At 36.6% G+C, this 21,284-nt stretch overlaps 4 protein-coding genes across 7 annotated transcripts; 2 read left to right on the top strand and 2 right to left on the bottom strand.

Moving 5' to 3' along the window:
* Nucleotides 1–52: 52 nt before the first annotated feature.
* Nucleotides 53–3,904, bottom strand: LOC137726724 (membrane protein of ER body-like protein). The gene is made up of 7 exons (XM_068465680.2): nucleotides 3,600–3,904; nucleotides 2,547–3,035; nucleotides 2,172–2,228; nucleotides 1,515–2,051; nucleotides 1,168–1,356; nucleotides 918–979; nucleotides 53–785 (listed from the first exon to the last, which is right to left on the bottom strand). Exons 1-7 carry the CDS (start codon nucleotides 3,841–3,843, stop codon nucleotides 321–323), a joined length of 2,043 nt encoding a protein of 680 aa, XP_068321781.2. The 5' UTR covers nucleotides 3,844–3,904; the 3' UTR covers nucleotides 53–320.
* Nucleotides 3,905–8,666: 4,762 nt separating this feature from the next.
* LOC137725947 (oleoyl-acyl carrier protein thioesterase 1, chloroplastic) lies at nucleotides 8,667–11,855 on the top strand. Of its 2 annotated transcripts, none has more exons than XM_068464792.2 (7): nucleotides 8,667–9,364; nucleotides 9,955–10,088; nucleotides 10,169–10,282; nucleotides 10,805–10,900; nucleotides 11,005–11,092; nucleotides 11,164–11,232; nucleotides 11,339–11,855. In XM_068464792.2, exons 1-7 carry the CDS (start codon nucleotides 9,002–9,004, stop codon nucleotides 11,612–11,614), a joined length of 1,140 nt encoding a protein of 379 aa, XP_068320893.2. In that variant the 5' UTR covers nucleotides 8,667–9,001; the 3' UTR covers nucleotides 11,615–11,855. The 2 variants fall into 2 exon arrangements, with proteins under 2 accessions (XP_068320893.2, XP_088550543.1); XM_088694417.1 differs by having other exon boundaries at nucleotides 8,766–9,364; nucleotides 11,312–11,855.
* Nucleotides 11,856–13,471: 1,616 nt separating this feature from the next.
* LOC137724790 (uncharacterized) lies at nucleotides 13,472–14,753 on the top strand. Its single transcript, XM_068463483.2, has one exon. It carries the CDS (start codon nucleotides 13,569–13,571, stop codon nucleotides 14,604–14,606), a length of 1,038 nt encoding a protein of 345 aa, XP_068319584.2. The 5' UTR covers nucleotides 13,472–13,568; the 3' UTR covers nucleotides 14,607–14,753.
* A 2,496-nt stretch (nucleotides 14,754–17,249) lies between these two features.
* LOC137725672 (RING/U-box superfamily protein) lies at nucleotides 17,250–20,427 on the bottom strand. Of its 3 annotated transcripts, none has more exons than XM_068464441.2 (6): nucleotides 20,113–20,427; nucleotides 18,940–19,219; nucleotides 18,796–18,847; nucleotides 18,054–18,166; nucleotides 17,735–17,973; nucleotides 17,250–17,475 (listed from the first exon to the last, which is right to left on the bottom strand). In XM_068464441.2, the coding sequence occupies exons 2-5, from the start codon at nucleotides 19,177–19,179 to the stop codon at nucleotides 17,743–17,745; spliced, it is 636 nt and encodes a 211-aa protein (XP_068320542.2). In that variant the 5' UTR covers nucleotides 19,180–19,219; nucleotides 20,113–20,427; the 3' UTR covers nucleotides 17,250–17,475; nucleotides 17,735–17,742. The 3 variants fall into 3 exon arrangements, with proteins under 3 accessions (XP_068320542.2, XP_088550540.1, XP_088550542.1); XM_088694414.1 differs by having other exon boundaries at nucleotides 18,048–18,166; nucleotides 20,113–20,269; XM_088694416.1 differs by lacking the exon at nucleotides 20,113–20,427 and adding an exon at nucleotides 20,055–20,078 and having other exon boundaries at nucleotides 18,048–18,166.
* Nucleotides 20,428–21,284: the final 857 nt, after the last annotated feature.

The raw sequence follows: 21,284 nt of genomic DNA, 5'->3' as shown, positions 1-21,284 counted from the left end.
CTTGAGATTCGGATCGCAAATTCAGAAAGGGAATTAACGAAGATGATCTCTATTACGAAATGAGCCTGGACCATGGCATATATAACTCAAAATAAACTGCATAGCGTTAACGATTTTATTCATAACATTAGCATTGATAAGATATTAGGGTTCCTGCGCTAGGACAACGCTCCAAAGAAAAACTACAAAAAATCTCTTGTTGAGAGCCTCAATAGGATTCAAGTGCAGGCTTCACTAGACTAAGTGATGTCAAGTTTATCCTATTGATACGACATGGTCTCAAGCTTGGCTGGTTTCCCTCAACTTGAGACCACATCTTATCAATAGGATTCGAGTGAAGGCTTCACTATATTCATCTGAGGAAGCAGCAGAGAGACGGATTCAGTTGAGGGGAACCAGCCAAGCTTCTCTAGGAGTATGTCAATCAGGTCACCTGCTAAGTAAGAAACACCTCCCACCCCAATCACGATGGTGATATAGTAGAGTAAAGTTTTCATGTACTTTGGTGGCCTCTGGATGTAAGCCTTTCCAATTGCGAGAACCAGGATGCACAGAAAAGAAGTTACTGCAACAGCTGCAATCTTTAGGTCCCTGTTGTTGCTCTGGAGGAACGAGAAGCTATAAACCACAGGAGGTATTAACCCGAAAACAATGAATGATAATATAACAATAGAGGCATGAAGAGGGAAATTCTCTCTTTTCCCTAGTACTTTCTGGTATCTTTCCACTTCTTCATCTGTTTCACCGGAGGGCACTTTTGAATGATCATCTTTCAGTTCCCAGAGCTGCAGGTTGTAGGTCATAAAACATTAACAAACAAACATTGTCAAAATAATAATTATGATGGGGTGAAGAGTGAATGAAATCGAAAGAGCTGCTATGAAAGTTCTGAGTTGTTCGGCTGTAAAATTACTCACGTTGTGACCAATGATGAAAAGTCCGCCAAGTAAGTTTGCCAATGCCAAAGCTAAAATGTTCACTGCAAAAAGAAGATGGTTACAAACCTAAACATGATGATGATCAAGGCGCGCAAGTGAAAAACTAAATTTATTAGTTTCAACTACCGGAATGAAAATGTAATAGACATAAAAACTAGATGCAATGAGCTCGTATATAAAGAATCTCAGGCAGTTTAAAATTAAATCAACTAAAATAGAAGCAACTTACGTGTGGCAGTATCAGCACTGGCTGCGGATGTCACGATGCCTAAGCTTGTAATTGCTTCAGTTAAACCACCGTATACAACGCTTTTGACAATTTCTAACGTTGTGGTATCACCTGTTTCGGGGGGTATGATTGTTGGTTCTGGACTAATAACGACTACCGTGCTCTCAGGAAGCTCAGATGTAGTTGGCCCTGCATCAACACAGTATCGCATCATTCTAGATTATAATGTATTAAAGAACTTCTGTTTCAGTCTTCAAATACATGTAAATTTGCATTAGAAGGTTTTGCATTGCTATAGTGCTCGATACTTTTATAGCTTCTCATGTATGACTGTGTCTTACACATACCTGCTTCACTTTCTTGAATTTGCACGGGCTCTTGTGAAATGGCTACCACATCTATTTGAGATGCTGGGGGCTTCGTGGTGACATGTACACCAACTCCTACTGGCAGAACAGGCACTGACGGTTTTTTATCAAGTACTGTTCCATTTGACTCATGTGATGGAACTGACTCCTCAACTTCAACACCGCTCTCAAAATTATTTCCAGACGGTTTAGCTCCAACACTAGCTTCAACAGACTCACCAGTCGCTATAGGTTTATCTATTGAGGCAGTATCACCAACTCCAATTGGCTGAGCAGGCATTGCTGGACTTTTATCATATTGCGTTTCATCCAAGCCCTCGACTCCAACGCTGCCCTGAATATTATCTCGTGAGGGTTCAACTATTGCGGCTACAGTAGCTCCAACAGGCTCTTCAGGCGCTGGACCTTTACTTACTGGTGCAGTTTGACTATTCTGATCTTGTAGTGTTCCAGCCGAGTCATGCGATGGAACTGGAATCAACTCTCCAACTTCAACACCTTTTCCAATATTGGTTTCTGCATCAGCAAATCAAGTAAGAGGTTCCGCTACTTGATAAGCAAAAACTTGAATAACGTTGAATTATACTTCAATGGCAGCTCAATAAGGTTTATTAACAAAACAGCAGAAAAGTTTACCTTGTTTTGTATGATCGTCCTCATCTTTATGTTCCAATTTAGGAAAGAACCAGCTGCCTGTTTACATTGAAAGAATGGTTAAACTATCAGCCAAGAATTCGAAACAGAAAATGTCACACCGCAAATGCCTAATTGGTAAACGGAAACATTACAAGGGGAAAGATTCAGGTTCTGGAAGTTTAATAGCAATACGATGATCTAAATATATTACAATTTATTTTTTATATACCCTCACATCAAAAGGTAAAAATTCTTCTTTCATTTACTGGCAATAGTTAGGCAATTGAATTCCTTGTTCTAAATTCCGCCAAATCTGTTCCAGCATCAAATGCATTAAACAGAAAAGTTGTTACTAGAGTAAGGATGCAAAACTACCTGCAGGAATGAGGAAACTGAAACACGAAGTGCATCGAATTGGATCAACTAGTGGAGGAGGCGGCGCAGCAGGAGGTAGTGTACTTTCCGGTTCTCTACCGCGAATGATAACCTTTGTGATGCAAGAGTTGCAATTAGGACAGTAGAAATCATGCGCTGCCGGCTTCTGATATACCCTTTCAAGATACAATTCAGACGCTTCTTGTTCACTGATTTCTCTCAGCTTAACTCCCCCATGTTCAGTTGTCCCATTGTTTCCAGAAGCATCACGTCCATTCTGCTCAACTGACTGCTTGGAAGATGAAGTACCAGAACCATTCAACTCTTCTTCAACCTTCGCATCACCGACATCTTGACGGTTGGTAATACTAACAGCACTCTCATCAAAGACCACTTTGACATCCAGTATTTCATCTCCAGGGTTTTTCCTGAAAGAAAAATCGACATGTCCGCCACTGAATCCAGAGATCTCATATGGGGATTCAGTACCTGAAACCATGGAGAGGTCTCATCACAAAACCATTGAGCTTGGCCAAACACAATCATGCAAACATAATACCCTATTTAGCATGGATTTCCATGTCCACCAACCAAGTCCCAGTTGAAATTTACTGTTAGTAAATTGATTAGTCAATTAACTGGAACCCATTTGATTCTTCCTAGCTAAAAAACAGTTAAAAAGAAAGGGTAAAGCAACAACAAACAACTAGTAATTACTACTGAAACTGCAGAAAAACAAACCAAAACTTTCATTGTGAAATAACTAAATGCAGTTCTTGATACACAAACTAATGAACAATCAACTAACCAGATCTGGTTTCAATTCAAAAAGCTGAGAAAAATCAAACAAACAGCTGAAATCACAAAACCCAGTAGCAAAAATAAAATAAAATAATACCAAGAAGTGTTTTTTTTTTTTGTCAGACAATACATTTTGTTATATTAGATATAAGATTAGCTACGACGAGATTCAAACTCTACGCCATCACGTAAGGCTCAACTCTTTTGTGGTAAAGGGCCACTTGCAAGAAGTGTCTTTTTTTATTACTTTACCTCCATTTTTGTGAGAAATGGGAGTGTCATTGCTTGGGGTTTCCTTGACTTCCTCTGCCTCCTCAGCTTCGCCAGAAGCTAATGAACTCTCAGAGGAAGAAAAGATAAAGTCACCCTGGGAGACAGTGGTGGCGAGGTTTGCTGTGTTGCTGTGCTGGTGTGGCAGCTTTCTTCTCAGAGCCGTGCCTGCTGCTGCTGCTGCTTCTTCTTCTTCTGTCTCCTCCCACTGATTCATTGCCTCCATTTTTTCCACCAATTGCCTTGCTCTGAAGGAAAGCTCTTGAGACTAAGTGTGACTAAGTGTGAACAGTATTATATAGTGGTTGTGGAAATTTAGTAGAGATTTTTCAATGTAACTGAAACACAGGATGGTATATCACGTGTCATTAAATGATGAAAAATGTATATTAAAAAGTTAATAACTTAAAAAATACAATTTTTTACTACTTATATAAAAACATATATGTATCATTCCTATTTCTTCACAATGAAAAATTTCTCGAAATCTAAAGAGAAGGAGAACACATTTTCCACGTGACGTGACGCGGTTGATGATTCATTTTATTTAAGGATTGTCAGTACTTGAGTACCTATTTGTTTTCATTTATTATTATAATGAGGGAGGTACAGTAAGAAAATTATTACAATGATATAGGGACGAGGAGTCCGAACTCGGTGTGCATGAGCGTATCCCAAAATGTTACACAAATATCCTAATAAATAGGATTTTGGGATATTTGTGTAACATTTTATGTGATAAGTGATGATTCAATGAGATAGATTCATTATTGAAGTAATGTGGCATATCATACACTATTGGGGTTCAAATATGTGGTTTTCAAATCATTTTTTTAATAATTTAAAGAAATAGGTGAATATTAACTGTCATATCATGTGATCAATAAAATATAATTTAAGTATATAATCTTTATATAATCAGAATATACATAGGATAATGTTATCCATACACTCATTTTTACTTATCACATACACTTCTCAAATTTTTGTCGTTCGAACGAATGAATAGAAAAAGATCAATGACTAAAATTTAACAAAAATGTATGAGAGATAAAATGAGAGCCTGAATATCACTGTCATATATATTATCACCTGTAAAATGTGAAGTTTTGACATTTTAGGTTAGTTATGTTGTAATGTGCTAGAATTCAAATCTTCACATGAAAACAAAAGTAAGTCTGTATTTAACAATGACATGATTATATCCAAGTTAGGTGATTGAATAAAAAATTTATCATGCTTTTTAAGTGTTGAATTAAAGTTTTGTATGTTCTTGACCAAAAAATTAAAAGATATTTTTAGCTGTATATTATTCATAAAGGGAGGTGAAATCAGGTAAGGATCCTCGTCGGATCTTTTTTTAAGGATCTCGTGATTTTACTCATTCATTGTATATCGTACTGTCAGAAATATTTTCAAATTTTAAAATTTAAAATTAAATATGAATAGTACCTAACGAAAACTAAACGTACGATATACGATGAACGGATGAGATCACAGGATCCCTAGGAAAAGGATCAGGATCAGGCAAGGATCCTTTTTCCAGTGAACTCACATTAAGAACTTCGGATAAAGATAATTGCTCTTAATCGCTTGGAGTCTTGAAATACAAATGAAGTCTTTGTAAATAGATTGTGCTAATCAACTAGTAAGTTAATACTATAATTTAGTCGTATATTTACATCGCTCGTATTGTGTAAGTCTTTCTCCTAGACATAAAAGGAGAAGTTTAAAAACAACAATTTAATTTCATACCAAATACAAAAAGTTCAAGTTAAAAGCCAACTTAAGGTCTTCACAATAGTCCAAGTAAGTGATACTTAATCAAGCAACTTAAGTTTGATACTTATAATATTTTTTTTTTTTTAACAAACGAATTATCTACATTATGGGAAAGTGGGCTAAACCTCACAATGAGCTAGTAATATTGTTGTTCAAATTCACCTTTAACGGTAATCAAACCTAAAACCTTTGATTTCAATACATGTGAGAGTCATACTTTAAACCCTCATAGTTTATAAGTATCAAGCTCATGAGTTTAATATACAAGTTATAAGAATGTAATTCTTATATGAGCTCATCGTATCACACCCAATTTTCCTGACATAAAAGCCCAACAGAAGAAAAATCCACCCAATTTGACCCATGTGCTTTTTTTATTTTTTTTTTATTTTTAATATGGTAAGGACAATAACCTTGGTGATCCCTAGGGTAGGGACAACAGTTTAATGTTTGTGTACCACAATATGAATGTCATCTCTCCTTATTTCCCACCTCACGAAATTAATCCATTTTTGACCACACACACAAAAAAAAAAAATGAATAAAAAAAAAGAAATAAAAACTTATCCAGCTAACAGTCAGACTAATATTATACTCATTTTAGTATGTGCTTCTGGATCTTCACAGAATTTTCAGTTTGGGGGTGGGATTTATGGAATCCATGTCTCTAGATATAGAACATATGAAGTCAATTTCATCATTCACATTATTTCTCATCATCCTACATGTGAAACCTCAGAATTTTTAAGCGCTTCAAAAGTGATTAGTTCAGATTTTCATGATTATTATTATTATTGAAGAGTCATAAGATGAAAGTAAATTAAATTACAAGTTGGTAGCATTTTTTGAAATTTTTTAGATGTAGATGCATTTAAGGTTTAGAGTTGAACCAGTGAGTCAAAAACACATGGTAGACATTGAGTGGCTAAGTTTGCCACGTGGTGATCTAGCCAGCATCCCAGAGCAAAGACATTGGTCATGTTATTAATGTGTGGAAAGTAATTAGATGAGAAAGTAATGCTACGCTTATCATATTTATCATACCACGTTTGTACAAACTCTCTAATAAATGTACGACCCACTAATATAAGTGAGTCTCACTTTTATTAGAGAGCTTGTATAAATGTAGTATAAAAAAATACGTTAAAAATAGCATTTTTGTAGACGAGGTAACCTAATTGCTACATAAAAATAGCATTTTAAACTATAAGCGGAAGGGAGAAGGTAAAATAGATAATTATGAAATTGTATGTGGCTTCGGGTTTCTCAATACATGTCACACATATTGCCTGCAGCGATGATCAGTTGTTTTTTGAATTGGATAGTTTGTATGCGTGCAATGTCTCTTGTGTGCAACTAATTTTAATTGGTCGATCGGGCATGGTCATGATTTGAGGCTTTTACTCAAATGTTAGATGATATTTTTGTTTTTTAAATAAAACGGGGCAATCCCTAAGGGGGAACAATGTCGCAATTGTTGTTCCCTTCCTACTGCATAATTTTCTATGCAGGCGTGACAATGGTAACAATTAAATTTATTTTGTTATTCTCGGACCTCTAATATATTTGTTTATTTGACTTCCAAGTTAAATAAAATCGTATTTTCGATTTATTTTGGTCTATTAAAGTATTTATCATTTCGTAAGGTTTTAAATAAATTATTTTTCAAACTCATTTCAATTAGTTATTTATTTACTATTCTTTATTTATAAGTAGGAGTTTTTTTAGATTCGATTTTCGTCAAAGATAAATTTGAACCACATTATTATTAATTTATTATAAGGCTTAATTCATCATTTAGTATAAAAAATATTATTTGTTCGAAACAAAAAAAAAAAAAAAAAAACACCTCAGATTCCGGAGACTCTAGGTCCGAAGTGCGACAGTACATGTCCTTGATAATTAATCCGTAGTTGACAAGCTGATATAAGTGGTTCAGCAAACCCATGACTCACCTGATCAAGACATCATGTGCTCGACTGCTTGTGATGACCTATTTTTTCGGTATCTATATTTGGGCCAACGTTGGACGAGATTGATATGTCACAATAGTGTCCGAAAGAGAATTGAAGGGACCCGAGCTTCAGATTCAAAGACTAATATTTAAGAAGAATGTTTCAAAAGTATGATTTTTTATAGAATTTTTGTTATTTGATACTTAATAATATTGGTATAAAAATTCGTGTTAAGATACGAGGGGAGAGTCCATAGAAAATGCCTTTGCATTTCTCTAAACAACTAAAAACAAGACAAGTCACGTGTGATTAATTAATGATTATTCATTCATAAATAATCCCTTCGTAGTTATACAATCTAAATATTAATCCCAACTTAATGACATGCATAATTTTCAACAGGTGTGAAGGTTTTATCAAATGCATGAGATGTGGCAGTAGTTAAATCATTTATCATAATCAAAACCGATCTTGATTTTGGTAATTTTTCATTGTTATGTGAAAAACAATAATATACTTACGATAAAAGGGAAAAGTATAGTTACTTAGTACTACAGTTTAGTGAAAAGAATAATAAAAAGATATAAACCATAAGAAAACCAATTTCGTGTTAAATTCATTGAAACTACCGGAACATAAAATTTCCAACTAGCAACAAAGAAAGATCCCCAACCAGATTTCGCTACCAAAACCGTCACACCAGTAGAGAAGCACTAAACTTTCATCACATAGCCTTGCAAGTAGAAGGAAAAAAAAAAAAAAAATACAAGTGAGAAGGAGATGGGGCGAAAGGGACACATAAAAACACTTTTTCTCTGCCCAAAATTGCATCATGCTTGGCCTTGTAAGTGGGAGAATGTTAGATAGACTAAATTTATAAACTAAATTTTATAAACCAAATAATGTGGATGTTAATGATTGAATTACTACTTAAGTGTTGATTAACGTGTTTATTTTCTATTAATAACACATTATTTGATTTAAACTTTTGATTTCTTTAGGTTTGTCTCTAAATTATTATGGCCGACCTATTATGATGCTTAACCCAAATTGTCTACCTCTTAAATAGCGAGTTGGGGTAAAATGTCATAATATTCAAATAAAGGAAGATATGTAGCCCAATGTAGGCCCAACTATTAGTAGTGGGCCAGTCAAACCTGTAACAAAGTGTGAAACTCAATTGTGGGGAATATTAGGCCCACAAAATACCCGTGTAGGCCCAGACTATAAACCATGGGGCCTCCTAATCAGATTACCATAACACGACAAGTCCCCAATGTCGTTCGACCCCAACGACAGTATTCCAAACGTCGGCAGATAAAGCACGACAATCCACGTGCGTGGCTCAAAGTGCGGTCATAGTCCACTTGGCCTCCCGTATATCCCAGTCGCCTAAAGCAGTTGGCTTTCCGGATCCAAATCCGGTGGCAATCTCGTAAATTCCTCCAAACCCGGTGGCGTTTCCGCTCTCCGAGGCTCCTCCTCCTCGGTCCTATCGGCCAGAAAAATATTATAAGCAGAAAAAGCGGCTTTTCTAAGTCACACATAAAATCTCTTCTTCTCTGGTTGGCCGCCGGTCTTCTCAACTTCCTGTAAAAAAAAAAACAATAGAAAAATAAAGAGAGATAAAGTGAGGAGAGAGAGGAAATGTTGAGGCTCTCGACGTACAATGGAGTGGACCAAATTCACGGCGTGGCGGCCCAATGCCGCTTCCTTGGCCCACCCAAGCCCAACCCAATATTCCCCCGCCGGAAAGACGGTGCCTTTCTTGCCCACTGCGCTGCCTCACCTTCCAAAACGCCGGTTCTCGCCGTCGTATCGGACCGGGGGCCCGGGAGCGTGGCGGGTCGGGTCGAGACGAATACCGGGCCGGTCACCCTTGCGGACCGGCTGAGGCAGGGGAGCATGGCGGAGGACTGGAAGTCCTATAAGGAGTGCTTTATAGTAAGGTGCTATGAGGTCGGGATTAACAAGACTGCCACCGTCGAGACGATTGCCAATCTCTTGCAGGTGTGTTAAGAGTTGGAATTTATGGTTTCGATTCAAATGTGTTTGCTGGGTTTTATTTGAATTTTTGTGGGAAATGTTCATTCTTTTGGATTCGATTTTTATGGTTTGTAGAAATGTATCGATTTGATTGATCGGATTTTGTTTGGGGAAAATTTGGGGATTTTTGTTTGGTATATTTGCGATCTCCCCCACATGCATTTATGAAGTGAATTGCATGGTAATGGTCCAATCTACAGTTGGTTGGATTTTCAGCTATCTTTGCAATCGATTCATCTGAAAACACACTAAATTATTTCCTTTTTTTCTCACTGGGAAGTGGGAACGTAAAATTTGATTGGGAATGCAAGTTACCAAATTACTGTAATTATCTGATCACTGTAATTTCTGATTTAATTAAGTGATTTTTGTTTTGATTGCTTGAAATCTTAGTTGCCTAGAAGCAAAAATAAGAACATTGTGTGATTATATTCTCTTCCTTAGTTTATTTTTTTTAACTGTATTTCTGGATTAGCTAATTGAGTTTCCGCATTGAGGAAACAGTTGGTCTTCTTCTGATGATTTTCATTTTCTGTGATCATTTTGTGACGCAGGAGGTAGGATGCAACCATGCTCAAGCTGTTGGCTTTTCTACCGACGGTTTTGCGACCACAACCACCATGAGAAAAATGCATCTCATTTGGGTTACTGCTCGCATGCATATTGAAATCTACAAATATCCAGCTTGGTGGGTGTTCTCTAGATTACAGTTCGGGTTTTGATTTGTAATCCGGAATGTGAAACTTAAAATGTGGGTTCGTGGTACAGGAGTGATGTCGTTGAAATAGAAACGTGGTGCCAAGGGGAAGGGAGAATTGGCACTAGGCGTGATTGGATACTCAAGGACTATGCCACCGGTGAAGTCATTGGAAGAGCGACAAGGTGCGTATTCTTTTTATTTTTGTTGTTCTAAGCTTTTTAGACATTCATGAAAACACTGATATTTTGTCATGCAACATTGAATTTACGTTGGAGAACATGTTAGTGTATTGAACCAACTTCCGTATTCTCATTAATATTACGTTTGAGTCTGGCATCTCTCTAAGAACCAGTAAGCATGTACATGCGGCAGATCTTTGAACTGTAAAATTATTATCTTCTTGATGCTCTGAAAGGAACCCAGTTTCTTTTTTTGCACTGATGCCCGTTGGGCATGACGACATTTTAATTTGGCTGCATGACTATTAGCACTGCAATCTTTGCTCATATTTTTTCTCTACCTTTTCCTTTCTCTCCTTTTTGATAAATCAATCATCCATTTTGAAGATTGCATGTGAAGAAGTTGTTGAATGTTTTCTGCAATTCTAATTTATTGTTGTTGGATTGTTCTAGCAATTCTCAGTTTATGTGAGCCTATTCTGAGATATATTCTAAAAATTGGCCATATGTACTGCATGTTTACAGCAAGTGGGTGATGATGAACCAAGACACTAGGCGACTTGTGAAAGTCACCGATGATGTTAGGGAAGAGCATTTAGTTTTTGCTCCACGGGAACTGAGGTAAATGGTCCTTTTTTTCATTTTGTATGACTTCATCGCTTCTATATGATAAAGTTATCCCTCATGCACAATCTGCTGATTGCTTTCTTCTCTTGGGATGATAGATTAGCATTTCCAGAGCCTAACAATAGTAGCTTGAAGAAAATCGCCAAACTTGAAGATCCTGCTCAGTATTCTACACTGGGACTTGTGGTTAGTATATCTTCATTCATTTATGTTGTCAAATTTATTCAGTAATCTCAGTATGCTTTTTAATTTCGCAGCCAAGAAGAGCAGATCTCGACATGAACCAGCATGTTAATAATGTCGCCTATATCGGATGGGTTCTAGAGGTTGGCATCTATGTCTGTTTCATTCATATGTTTGTTTTTGTGGTGTTCTATGGCTATAGGTTATCGTTGGTTTCATAAGAGATGTTTTCAATTTTATCTTTTACAGAGCATGCCTCAAGAACTCATCGATAGCCATGAACTGCAAACAATCACCTTAGATTACAGGCGGGAGTGTCAACAGGATGACATAGTCGATTCCCTTACTAGCGTTGAACCTTTAGACGATGCTCCAGCTCTTTCAGGTAACGGAACAAATGGATCCCCTACTGCAACAGAAGATGATAAGGACTACCGTCAGTATTTGCATCTACTAAGATTAGCAGGCGATGGTTCAGAAATAAACCGGGGACGAACTATCTGGAGAGAAAAACCTGCAAGATGAGGAAGTAATCTTATCCCTTGGTTTCGCCGGTTTTAGGGTTGATTTTTGTTTCTGTTTTCCTTTGTTTTTGTCCATTGTATGAGAGGGGTTTTGTTTCCTAGTTGATGTCATCTGTCATATTTTCGTTTTCAGTTTATTTCTTTCCAGTTGTCCTCTTCCAAATGCAATTATTTCCTGCACTGATGTGAAATGTAAGGTCCGGATTTTAGTTGCAAATGTAATACTTATGTTCCAATTGCCATCGTTTGTGATTCTTGCTGGTTTCCTTTTGGACTGGTGCAAGCTTCAAAGATAACAGCCTTCCGTTTTGTTATTCATCGTTGGCTTATAACTTTAATGAAACGCGAGTTCGATATTAAGGGTTCAACGAATTATGAGTTCGATATTAAGGGAACGATGTTATTGAGACTTCAAAAAAGTCATTGTTCTCTTGTATATTTTTTTTCAGTGCGGATGACTTTCGATTGGATTAATTTTTATTCTGTTACACTAAAGGGAGTTGAACTGTCACAAGGAATAAACCTATCATTTCAAGCAGAAAATCATGGACCTTTAAATTAGGTGTGTAGATAGCACACCCTTAAATTATGACCCTACTCTTCCTCACGGATTAGGAACTTGAAAATAGGTTTAATTCATGAAACTCTACTTTCATGTTTGACAAGTGCATTAATGGAATAGTTTTTATAACAAACAATATTATTTCCATTAAAGAGGTGAAGGAGTGGGCACAATGGGTTAGCAATAATGTGGTTCAAATTCGTATTTGACAAGAATTGAACCTAAGACCTCTCACTTACCAGTAAAAAATAATACTACAAGACCGTAGTACTAAGTGACGGGACAGTTTTTCATCTTACATGCGTTTCAAACTCCTATGAAGAGAAGTTGAAACTCTTATCCCCTTTGTACCCTCATTACTTATTATTACTTTGTCTTTAAATATTCATTGAAAATGACTAAAATGACGATAAATCAAATATCAATTCGAACCGATGAAAATAAAATATGAACGACATAATTCAATATCGACGATATAGTGATAAAAGACAATGACATGAGATATATATGCTAAAAATAAAATAATCTCAATCAATGAATTGATCCAAAATCAACTATCAACGATATAGCTAGCACAAAATGATTAGAAATTAAATCTCAATTGTTGAACTTATCAGAATGAAATTTGGACGACATAATTGAGATTTGAAAAAATGATCATTTTGACCAATTTCTCATCTTGCACAAACCAGCATGAAAATAGTATTATCTTATACCCAGTCACTAGGAATATAGATGGAAAGTCCATTCCCAAAGACTCATTCCAAATGTTTAGGAATTCAATTTTTTTTTTTTAACAGACGATCTTGTTTACACTAAGGGGAAATGGATGGGCTAGTAACAATGTGATTCAAATTCACATTTGGTGAGAATCGAACCTAAGACCTCTCACTTACAAATGAAAAGGAATATCATTAGACCGTAATGCTAAGTGGCTTCAAATTTAAAATGCATAAAATGCTACTTCTCTCCTTAATATAGTAAAGTTGTATCAATTCCAGAACCATCCATCAAACGTCAAACTTAAATGCTGCTTTAGATTCAGAAAGCCTTATCGGCACGAAACCATGAAAATCCATGGCCATTTAAGCTTATCAATGAAGTTACCATTTGCTCCTACCTGTTACCAACAAATCAACCTAATTTCAAACCAACAGTAGAAACCCTCACCAAACTTGACTGGGCCTGCACATTTAAAACACTGCAGTCCCACTCAACTAACTCATTCCAAAACGACCAAAATCTCCATGCAGACCCTACTCAATGCCATTACCGAAACAGAGTACACAAATTAATCAAAAGATTCTCTCACTCTCACTCTCTAACTCCCTCTCGCAGAGTGCCACTATTAATAGCGGGAGATCTCTACGCAGACTTCTCATGCAAAATAACTATGGAGAACAAAAGGGTGTTGCTTGTTTTCATTGTCTTTGTAGGGTTTCTTGTGAGTTCTGAAGGGATGACCAGTACTAGTGAGAAGGAAAAGAAATTAGAGGAGGTCTATGATGCCAAAAATTATGGGGGATACGGTGGATATGGAGGGTACGGAGGATATGGAGGTAAAGGAGGGTATGGATATGGGGGGCCATATGGAGGCTATGGTGGCCCTTATGGAGGATATGATGGAGGATATGGCGGCCCATATGGAGGATATGGCGGTGGGGTGCTGCCATTGATTCCATTGATTAGGAGTTTGCTTCCATTGCCATTTCCTGGTATACCTGGGCTGGGACGATTGGGGTTCGGTTTCCCTGGGATACTTGCAGAAGATCAGGGTGGGAAAGGATATGATAATTACCGTAGAGGTTATTATGGCGAGAAGGGAGATGATAGTTACCCTGGAAGTGATTATGACGGGAAGGGAGATGATCCTTACCCTAGAGGTTGCTATGGCAGCCGGAAAGGAGATGATCCTTACCCTAGAGGTGGCTATGGCGGCCGGAAAGGAGATGATCGTCACCCTAGAGGTGATTATGGCGGGAAGGGAGATGATCGGAACCCTAGAGGTGATCATGGCGGAAAAGATGACAATGGTGGTAAGGGAGATGATAGTGATCACGGAGGCAAAGGAGAACGTTCCAAAGATGATCGCGGTGAAAAGGAACGTTCCGAAGATGATCATGGTGGAAAAGGAGACCGTTCCGAAGATGATAACGGGAAGAAAGGAGACCATTCTAAAGAAGATAACGGTAAGAAAGGAGACCGTTCGAAAGATGACCAACGTGGGAAAGAAGATCGTTCTAAAGACGATCGAGATGAAAGAGGAGATCATCATAAAGATGACCAACGTAGAAAAGGAGACCGTCCTAAAGATGACCACGGTGGGAAAGGAGACAACCCCAAGTATGATTATGGTAGGAAAGGAGGCATTCCAAAATACGATGACGGCGGGAAAGGCGTTGGTGGAGCTGGCGGTGGTGGCTATCCATAGTCGCTCACCCGACCACACTACGCTTTGACAGGCTCATTGAATTGAGGCCTTATTAACTATAGAAATAATCATGAGCCTAAGAACTTTGTAAACTCAAATTATACGTAATGTTATGGTCTTATTGTATAAATAAACGTGCTTCAATTATCACTGCTCTCTCTCTCTCTCTTTAATTTGTTTATGTTTTAGGCCATTTTTCCTTTACTCTTCTTTTTACACGATAATATGCATTGTAAATTATTATAATTTATGAAGACGGAATTTAAACTTGAGTAAGCAAGTTCATTGCCCTTAACGGGCCAACCTATAATATCTCTGCAAAGATATTATTCCGTTGCCGGCCCCGAAATTCTCTCCGCCTTGAAATAAAAGCCATTGTAGTGAATGAATGAGGTCTATTTCTTATCTTGTCTTCAACAAAAAGTTACTACTTAAACTATTAAAGTATTGTCAATAATTTTGTCAAAACATCTACTCTATATGTTTCGGTACGTATGAGTGTAGGGTCACATCTAGGGTACATAAGATATCGAAAATCCGAATAATAAGGGATCTTTAACATTTTATACCAATGTCGTAAAAAAACTCTAAGCCACAAAAACAATCACGACCGGATTCTATTTAAATGGTTTTCTTTTAAATTATTATTATTGAGGGAAAGGGAAGGGTTTTCAAACCAGGGACACATTGATGAAAACTCATCAACATCATGTTCACTTGGATATAGAACCACATATTAACTTAGAGATGGTAAAGTTTGAACATTAAGCTTGAAAAAGTCTCCAAACTTTCAATATAACTTGAATTTTATTTTTTATTTCCAAGAATTCATATAAAACAAATTCAAGATTGAAATTTGAAATGTTTTCTTTTGAATTGAATTTGTTAAAGTTTCAAAGATACATACGAAATGGTTCAACTGCCCCTCAAGAGGTGCGGAGTTTTATCCTAAAATACCTCATTGAAATTAGAAATAGGAGTATTATATAAATCATAATTCGTTTTACTAAATTCTTGACGTGAAATTTCCAGCAAAAATTAAACACAAAAGTTCCAACAACAAAGAAGAAAAATTGATTTGTGTTGTAGACATAATTTACTGAACAATTTTATAGATGACATAACGGGGGTGGTCGGCGGCATAGAGAGAGAGAGAAGATAGAAATATGTAATTATAAGGTGTGTTATTCCACTGATTATGTCTTTATTTATAGTACTAGGGAAAGTAAATTTCTTACCTCAATAGGAAGATTACAACTCTAAGACTATCTCCAAGGAATTTACCTATTTATAGTACTAGAAAATAATAGCTCAGATATGATAGAATTTATACGATAACATTCTTAAATAAATAGTATTGTAACATTACGTCGTAAAATAAAGTTACTTTATAAAATAAAAGGCAGTTTTCTGGGTTCAAATCTTTTTCCTGAATTAATGATTTTACATAAAATTTATTATGCTCCTGACACAATCCATAAAAGGGTTTACCTTTTGTACCTATAAATTTAGGGCAAGTCAAAAGATGAGAAGGATTGACTATACATCTATCCTCCATGTTAATGGGATACCTTAAATATCTTATACCAAAATTCATGTTAGAGTGGTATTTCTCTTTTTTATAAGAGAGATTGAACGAATTCTCGTCAAATACGAATTTGAACTACATTATTGTTAGTTTATTGTGAAGCTAAGTTCACCCCCTCCCTCTAGATAATACCATTTATTCAAAAAAAAAAAATCCATATTGAACCCACTTATTTATTTATTCGTTTGGTGTTAGTAAACAAAGAATTCAAAGTCAATTGGAAATGCTACAAGAAAAAATTTTCAGTAAATTTTCTTAACGAATATAAAGACGAGTTTGCGGTGGAATAGGAATGGTCAATGGAGGCACATTAATACTCCGTATGTATCACCATCATCATCACAAGAACAAAGATCACCACTCACGACCACATTAACACTCCATATACACCGCCATCATCATCACAAAAACAAACTTCACCACTCAAAATCACAATTAACACATATCTAGTTGGCTTTATCACCATCTTCACCTAGGAGTCCCCATTTTTGCTAACGAAAAGTCGAAACGCCTTGTAATCTTTGACCACTTTTGTGCTTCAATATAATTACCAGGAGTAAGCACTATCGCTTGTTACTCGACAGCTTGACTGAACCAAGCCTCCACAATTTCAAAATCTCCTTGTTGAACAACCTGTTCTCCCTAGTCAGAATAGAGGGGTAAATTCCTTCCCATAGAACCATACTTGAGAATTTCCGACCTCATACGGCTCGACCTCATACGGCTCAGCAGTCAAATTCTTTCGTTGTACTATTTATCAATGGTATTCATATGACTTGAGTCTATATACCTTTCAAAAAAGATGCTAGTTAGATGCTTAACACCGGTATAATCAATTGGTTTCTTCCTTCCGTCCGCTCTCCTCTTAAGCTGTGAATTTCAGTAGAGATCCGCAGAGGCTTATAGTTCAATTGGTTGAAACATACCGCCTCATAACGATAACCGAAGGTTCGAGCCCTACTAAGCCAACCACGCCCTTCTTCTCTGCACCCAATACAGGGCGGTCGGATCCTCACCCAACCATAAACCATACGTGTAAAATAAAGCACCAGTAATTCATCACTAAGAACTTGGGCCATTCATTGCTCATCCAAAAGCTAATTGCATTACAAGCAGCATAAAGCTAAAATTAAGGTGCCTGATTTCATAAAGAAGTTACAAATACCCACTAATCATAACATCTTTTTTGATACAAACCATTTGAGTATGAAAATTCAATTCTGCAGGCATGCCAATTCAATTCCCCAATCCTCACTCCCTCAAAAACCACCTTTCATAACCCTGCCACAACCAAGACCATGTATAAGTACTTGACGACGAGCAAAACACGAAATTGTATAACCATGAGGAAATGTAAATTTCTTATGACTATTAGAGAATTGGCAATCCAATATCTAGTTAGTGCTCTTTGTAACCCTTGCATCATAATAACCGATATAGAGAGGCACATTGCGAACAGAAGTACACAAGTGAGCAAACATAATATTAACTCCATGAATGAACAAATAGTTATAGGAACAGGACAGACGAGCGAACTTACATCACCAATCAACAGGTCGTAGGGAGGAATACCCTAATCAGTTCTTTCATAGTTACTTTTCTCCTACATGTAGGGCATTTGCCCTGCGCACCTATTGCAACTTTAATGCAAGCCTTACAGAAAATGTGGCCACATTTTGTTGACATCTCCTCAACTAAAGGAGCCATGCAAATGGGACAGGTAAAGGTGGGCTCCTTTGGTGGTGGTGGTGGTGGAGGCGGCTGTGTAACATTCTGTTTCTGCAAATAAAATATTTGAAGTATCACATACATGCACAACAAATGAATGCAATGCCCTTAAGTCAAAAGCTTACAATTACCGTGGAGGTGGAGTTGCTGTTGCTTTCCAGATTTATGTAAAAATCACAATTAATAATTGTTTGGTTTGGTCCAACTCTTCTGCGCTTGTTCTGAGTGACCCTAGCCGTCCGTTCTGCAATGATCACAGAGAAATGGAGAGACGCATAAAGATCAATGAAAATAATTACAAATTGTGACCAACATTAGACCTTGATTACCCTACAAACACATATCCTACTAGTAATATGGAGCACCTACAATTCGCCACTGACAAGCTCAAACTCAAAGGTGAGTAGATTTCCTAATCTCCCCTTCTTTTTTAGAACAATAAACAAAGAAACAAAGACGACAACACCTGACAGCTTGTACAGGGTTGTCCCGGACAACTTTCAAGACTCTGAAACTTATATTACAAACATCTTATCCTACTAAGAAAACGCTTAAAAAAAAGAAAAGAGATAACACATTATTCTGACATTATCTCCCTAATTTATCTCATAGGTTGCCCAACACTAAATTTTTATCATTGATGCAGCAAAAACAGAAGCGAGAGGAAAATCCAAAGGAGAACATTCAAATTGTCTAATAATCTCCTGAACTTAGACAGAATGGAACAAGAATCAAGTAAAAAATAAAATAACAAAAACATAATCTTCACCATGAAGTAACAAAGAGACAGCAGATCACACAAAAGAACACATAAATGCCTAAAAGTTCTGCCGTAACAAATAACAAGTTTACATTACAATATAACAAAATTACCTGATTCCACATCAACAACAGTCCTCCGGTTCCTTCTGGAATTGTTTTTAGCCTGACATAAAATATCACAACATTTTCTTCAATACACTTAAGTGGATGGAGAAATTCACAATAAAAGAATGTGTAAAATTAATATAAGCATGCCTCAGCAAAAGCCGTGGGGCTGGATTCAATAACATCATCATCAATAGCCTCAACATCAATCGTATTAGGTGGTATGGGCTGAACTTGCAAAGTCGCTTGATTATTCTGAGGCACTGACTGAGTTGAAGTTCCCTCCTGTTCCCGACTGTCACCAGGTGGGGCACTATTGAGGTCCAAGTTCAACTCATTCTTTCTTCGCCGCCCTCTTGCATGTGGCGCCCTGGCCCCCCGAGTGCTCATGTTATATTAAATCTTGTATCCAAGTTGAAGATTTTAAAACCTACAGTTTTTTTTAGAAATGAAGTAATCTTATTCAAATACATGATTCACTTTGTCGGAAATCAAATGAAGAATTATAAAACAGAAGAAACAATAATAACATACTTCAGTATTTTCAAACCAAAGCAATAAAGGACATGACACTATGCTCTATCAGCCCATTTCCTTTCCTACAATTTTCATATCAAACAAGCCGACAATAAACTCCGCTGAACCATGCCAACGAATGATAAAACAAAAGTTTGATTATGATTCACTGTTTAACTTCGTTAACCTACCATAAAGACTAGTGCTTCAGTTGCATGCCTCAAACCAGCACGACTAACCAAACTCTCACTACAATGTATTCAGTTCTAAAAGACCTCGGCCAAAGAATCTAGAATCGAAAACCCTAGTGGCAAAACACGGTATGGAAATTGACCGTAACCTGAATGAATTGGAAATCCTAATTGCAATCACACATTTCATCCAACTCTGTGACCAAAAAGTGATCACATTTTCACAACAAACAAGGGGCCTTCTACTAAAGCAGAAATCAAATCATAATCCATCAAGAAAATTGATCATTTGCAACTGAAATTTTCAATTTCCACTTAAAAGTCCCAATTTTTGAGCACCTAACGGCTCAAAAATTGCCGACCCAGGGCTAAAATTTCCGACTTCCATCAAAATCAATTTTTTTTCTAATCCCCAAACAACACGAGATAAGAACGATACAAGCATAAAAAACCATAAAATCGCAGTAAAAATAAATAATAAATTCGCAGAAAGAAACCCTAGGAAATTAAGAGGCACACCAGAATCGAGATTCCACAACGAGAAATTGAGAATCTAACCTCCGACTTCTGGAAAGCAAACGGCTTTGATAATTCGAAATTAAATTGAAAATCGTACCTTCGATCAGAGATTTTTGAGAGGGGAGGGAGTTACCACCGTCTGCCCCGAGGCACCGGGTATGCAAGCAAATATATAAGAAAATTTTGAAAAAAAAAAAAAAGAAAAAGAAAGAAAGTTTATTATATTTTATTATTATTTTTCCGCTTTATAATACGAGAGATTTATTATTTAATTAAATTATATTAGAATTTATATGGAGAGAAATATAATTTCGCTCCGCCTTCCTTCCTTCCCTGTGCGACGTTTTTAGTGGACACGGACTTTCGGTCTCAGCGACGAGCTGGTCGGTGAGGGACGCAACCTGTCCACGTCGCGTTGTCTACGTCCGAGGTGACGAACTTATCTCCCCCATACTAAAATGACCACTTTGCCCTCCTTGTGCCTTGCACGTGACTTTTAGTTTACGGGGTTGGTCATTCAAATTTCGTGTGCAAAATATACTAATTAATTGACCTAACTTGCAGGATTCGGTACGATATATATTTAATATAATAATTATTTTTAATCCTTCCCGCTCTTACTAAGATTAGACAATGTTCTTGAAAATTATGGCTGATTCCAAGTATATAAGCAGTGATTTCAAATCCAAAGATTAAACGTACTTTAGCTACTTTACATAAGGTAAAGTTTGTTTTTTTAGGGTGATAGTGAAAAAGTTGACAGATAAGTTATCCTTACTGCCACAATGCCACTCTATAGAAACCGTACATGAGATTTTCACCTCATATAACTTCCCGTTCAATTCTTTTGAAGTCATTAGATCATTTTCCTCGTTCAAGAATCTCTGGGCTCTTCTATTTCCTTTTTATTTACTTCATGAAAGTATAGTAATCAAATTCCCAACTTGCATTAGCTTGAAAATGAGATATTTTAATGAAAAATGCTAAGAGGACATTCTCAAACTTTCTGTCACGTTACACTTTAACTTTAATTTTTATGTCAACATTATAAAATATTATGTCAAAAACATGAGATGACATAGTTCAAGAAGAGTCACAATTTTAAAAAAACCCCTTTAACATTTCTCTATTTTAATTTGTTTTAATCCATGAGAACAGATTTTGAACTTGTATGTGACGGATAAGCATATGATGCACTTGTCAACCAACTTGCCTTCATCAACAAATTTGTCCAAGTAATTGACGGCCGTTGACGGATGGTAACAGTTT

This window comes from Pyrus communis, chromosome 5, assembly GCF_041283825.1.
Source record: "Pyrus communis isolate YQ-2024b chromosome 5, ASM4128382v1, whole genome shotgun sequence".
Lineage (NCBI taxonomy): Eukaryota > Viridiplantae > Streptophyta > Magnoliopsida > Rosales > Rosaceae > Pyrus > Pyrus communis.
Note: the sequence above shows the minus strand (reverse complement) of the source record. Positions and strands in the feature narration are given on the sequence as shown.

Excerpts from the sequence above, each read along its gene's own strand:
- LOC137725672 (XM_088694414.1), bottom strand. The coding sequence starts at position 19,179 with ATGAGCACTCGGGGGGCCAGGGCGCCACATGCAAGAGGGCGGCGAAGA. Across the intron at positions 18,167-18,795 it reads TGTTGTTGATGTGGAATCAG|AACGGACGGCTAGGGTCACT; the intron begins GTAATTTTGTTA and ends TGATCATTGCAG. Across the intron at positions 17,974-18,047 it reads ACTCCACCTCCACGGTAATT|AAACAGAATGTTACACAGCC; the intron begins GTAAGCTTTTGA and ends TTTTATTTGCAG.
- LOC137724790 (XM_068463483.2), top strand. The coding sequence starts at position 13,569 with ATGGAGAACAAAAGGGTGTTGCTTGTTTTCATTGTCTTTGTAGGGTTT.
- LOC137725947 (XM_088694417.1), top strand. The coding sequence starts at position 9,002 with ATGTTGAGGCTCTCGACGTACAATGGAGTGGACCAAATTCACGGCGTG. Across the intron at positions 10,283-10,804 it reads GTCATTGGAAGAGCGACAAG|CAAGTGGGTGATGATGAACC; the intron begins GTGCGTATTCTT and ends GCATGTTTACAG. Across the intron at positions 11,093-11,163 it reads ATTCTACACTGGGACTTGTG|CCAAGAAGAGCAGATCTCGA; the intron begins GTTAGTATATCT and ends TTAATTTCGCAG.
- LOC137726724 (XM_068465680.2), bottom strand. The coding sequence starts at position 3,843 with ATGGAGGCAATGAATCAGTGGGAGGAGACAGAAGAAGAAGAAGCAGCA. Across the intron at positions 3,036-3,599 it reads CATTTCTCACAAAAATGGAG|GTACTGAATCCCCATATGAG; the intron begins GTAAAGTAATAA and ends CCATGGTTTCAG. Across the intron at positions 1,357-1,514 it reads AATTCAAGAAAGTGAAGCAG|GGCCAACTACATCTGAGCTT; the intron begins GTATGTGTAAGA and ends GTGTTGATGCAG.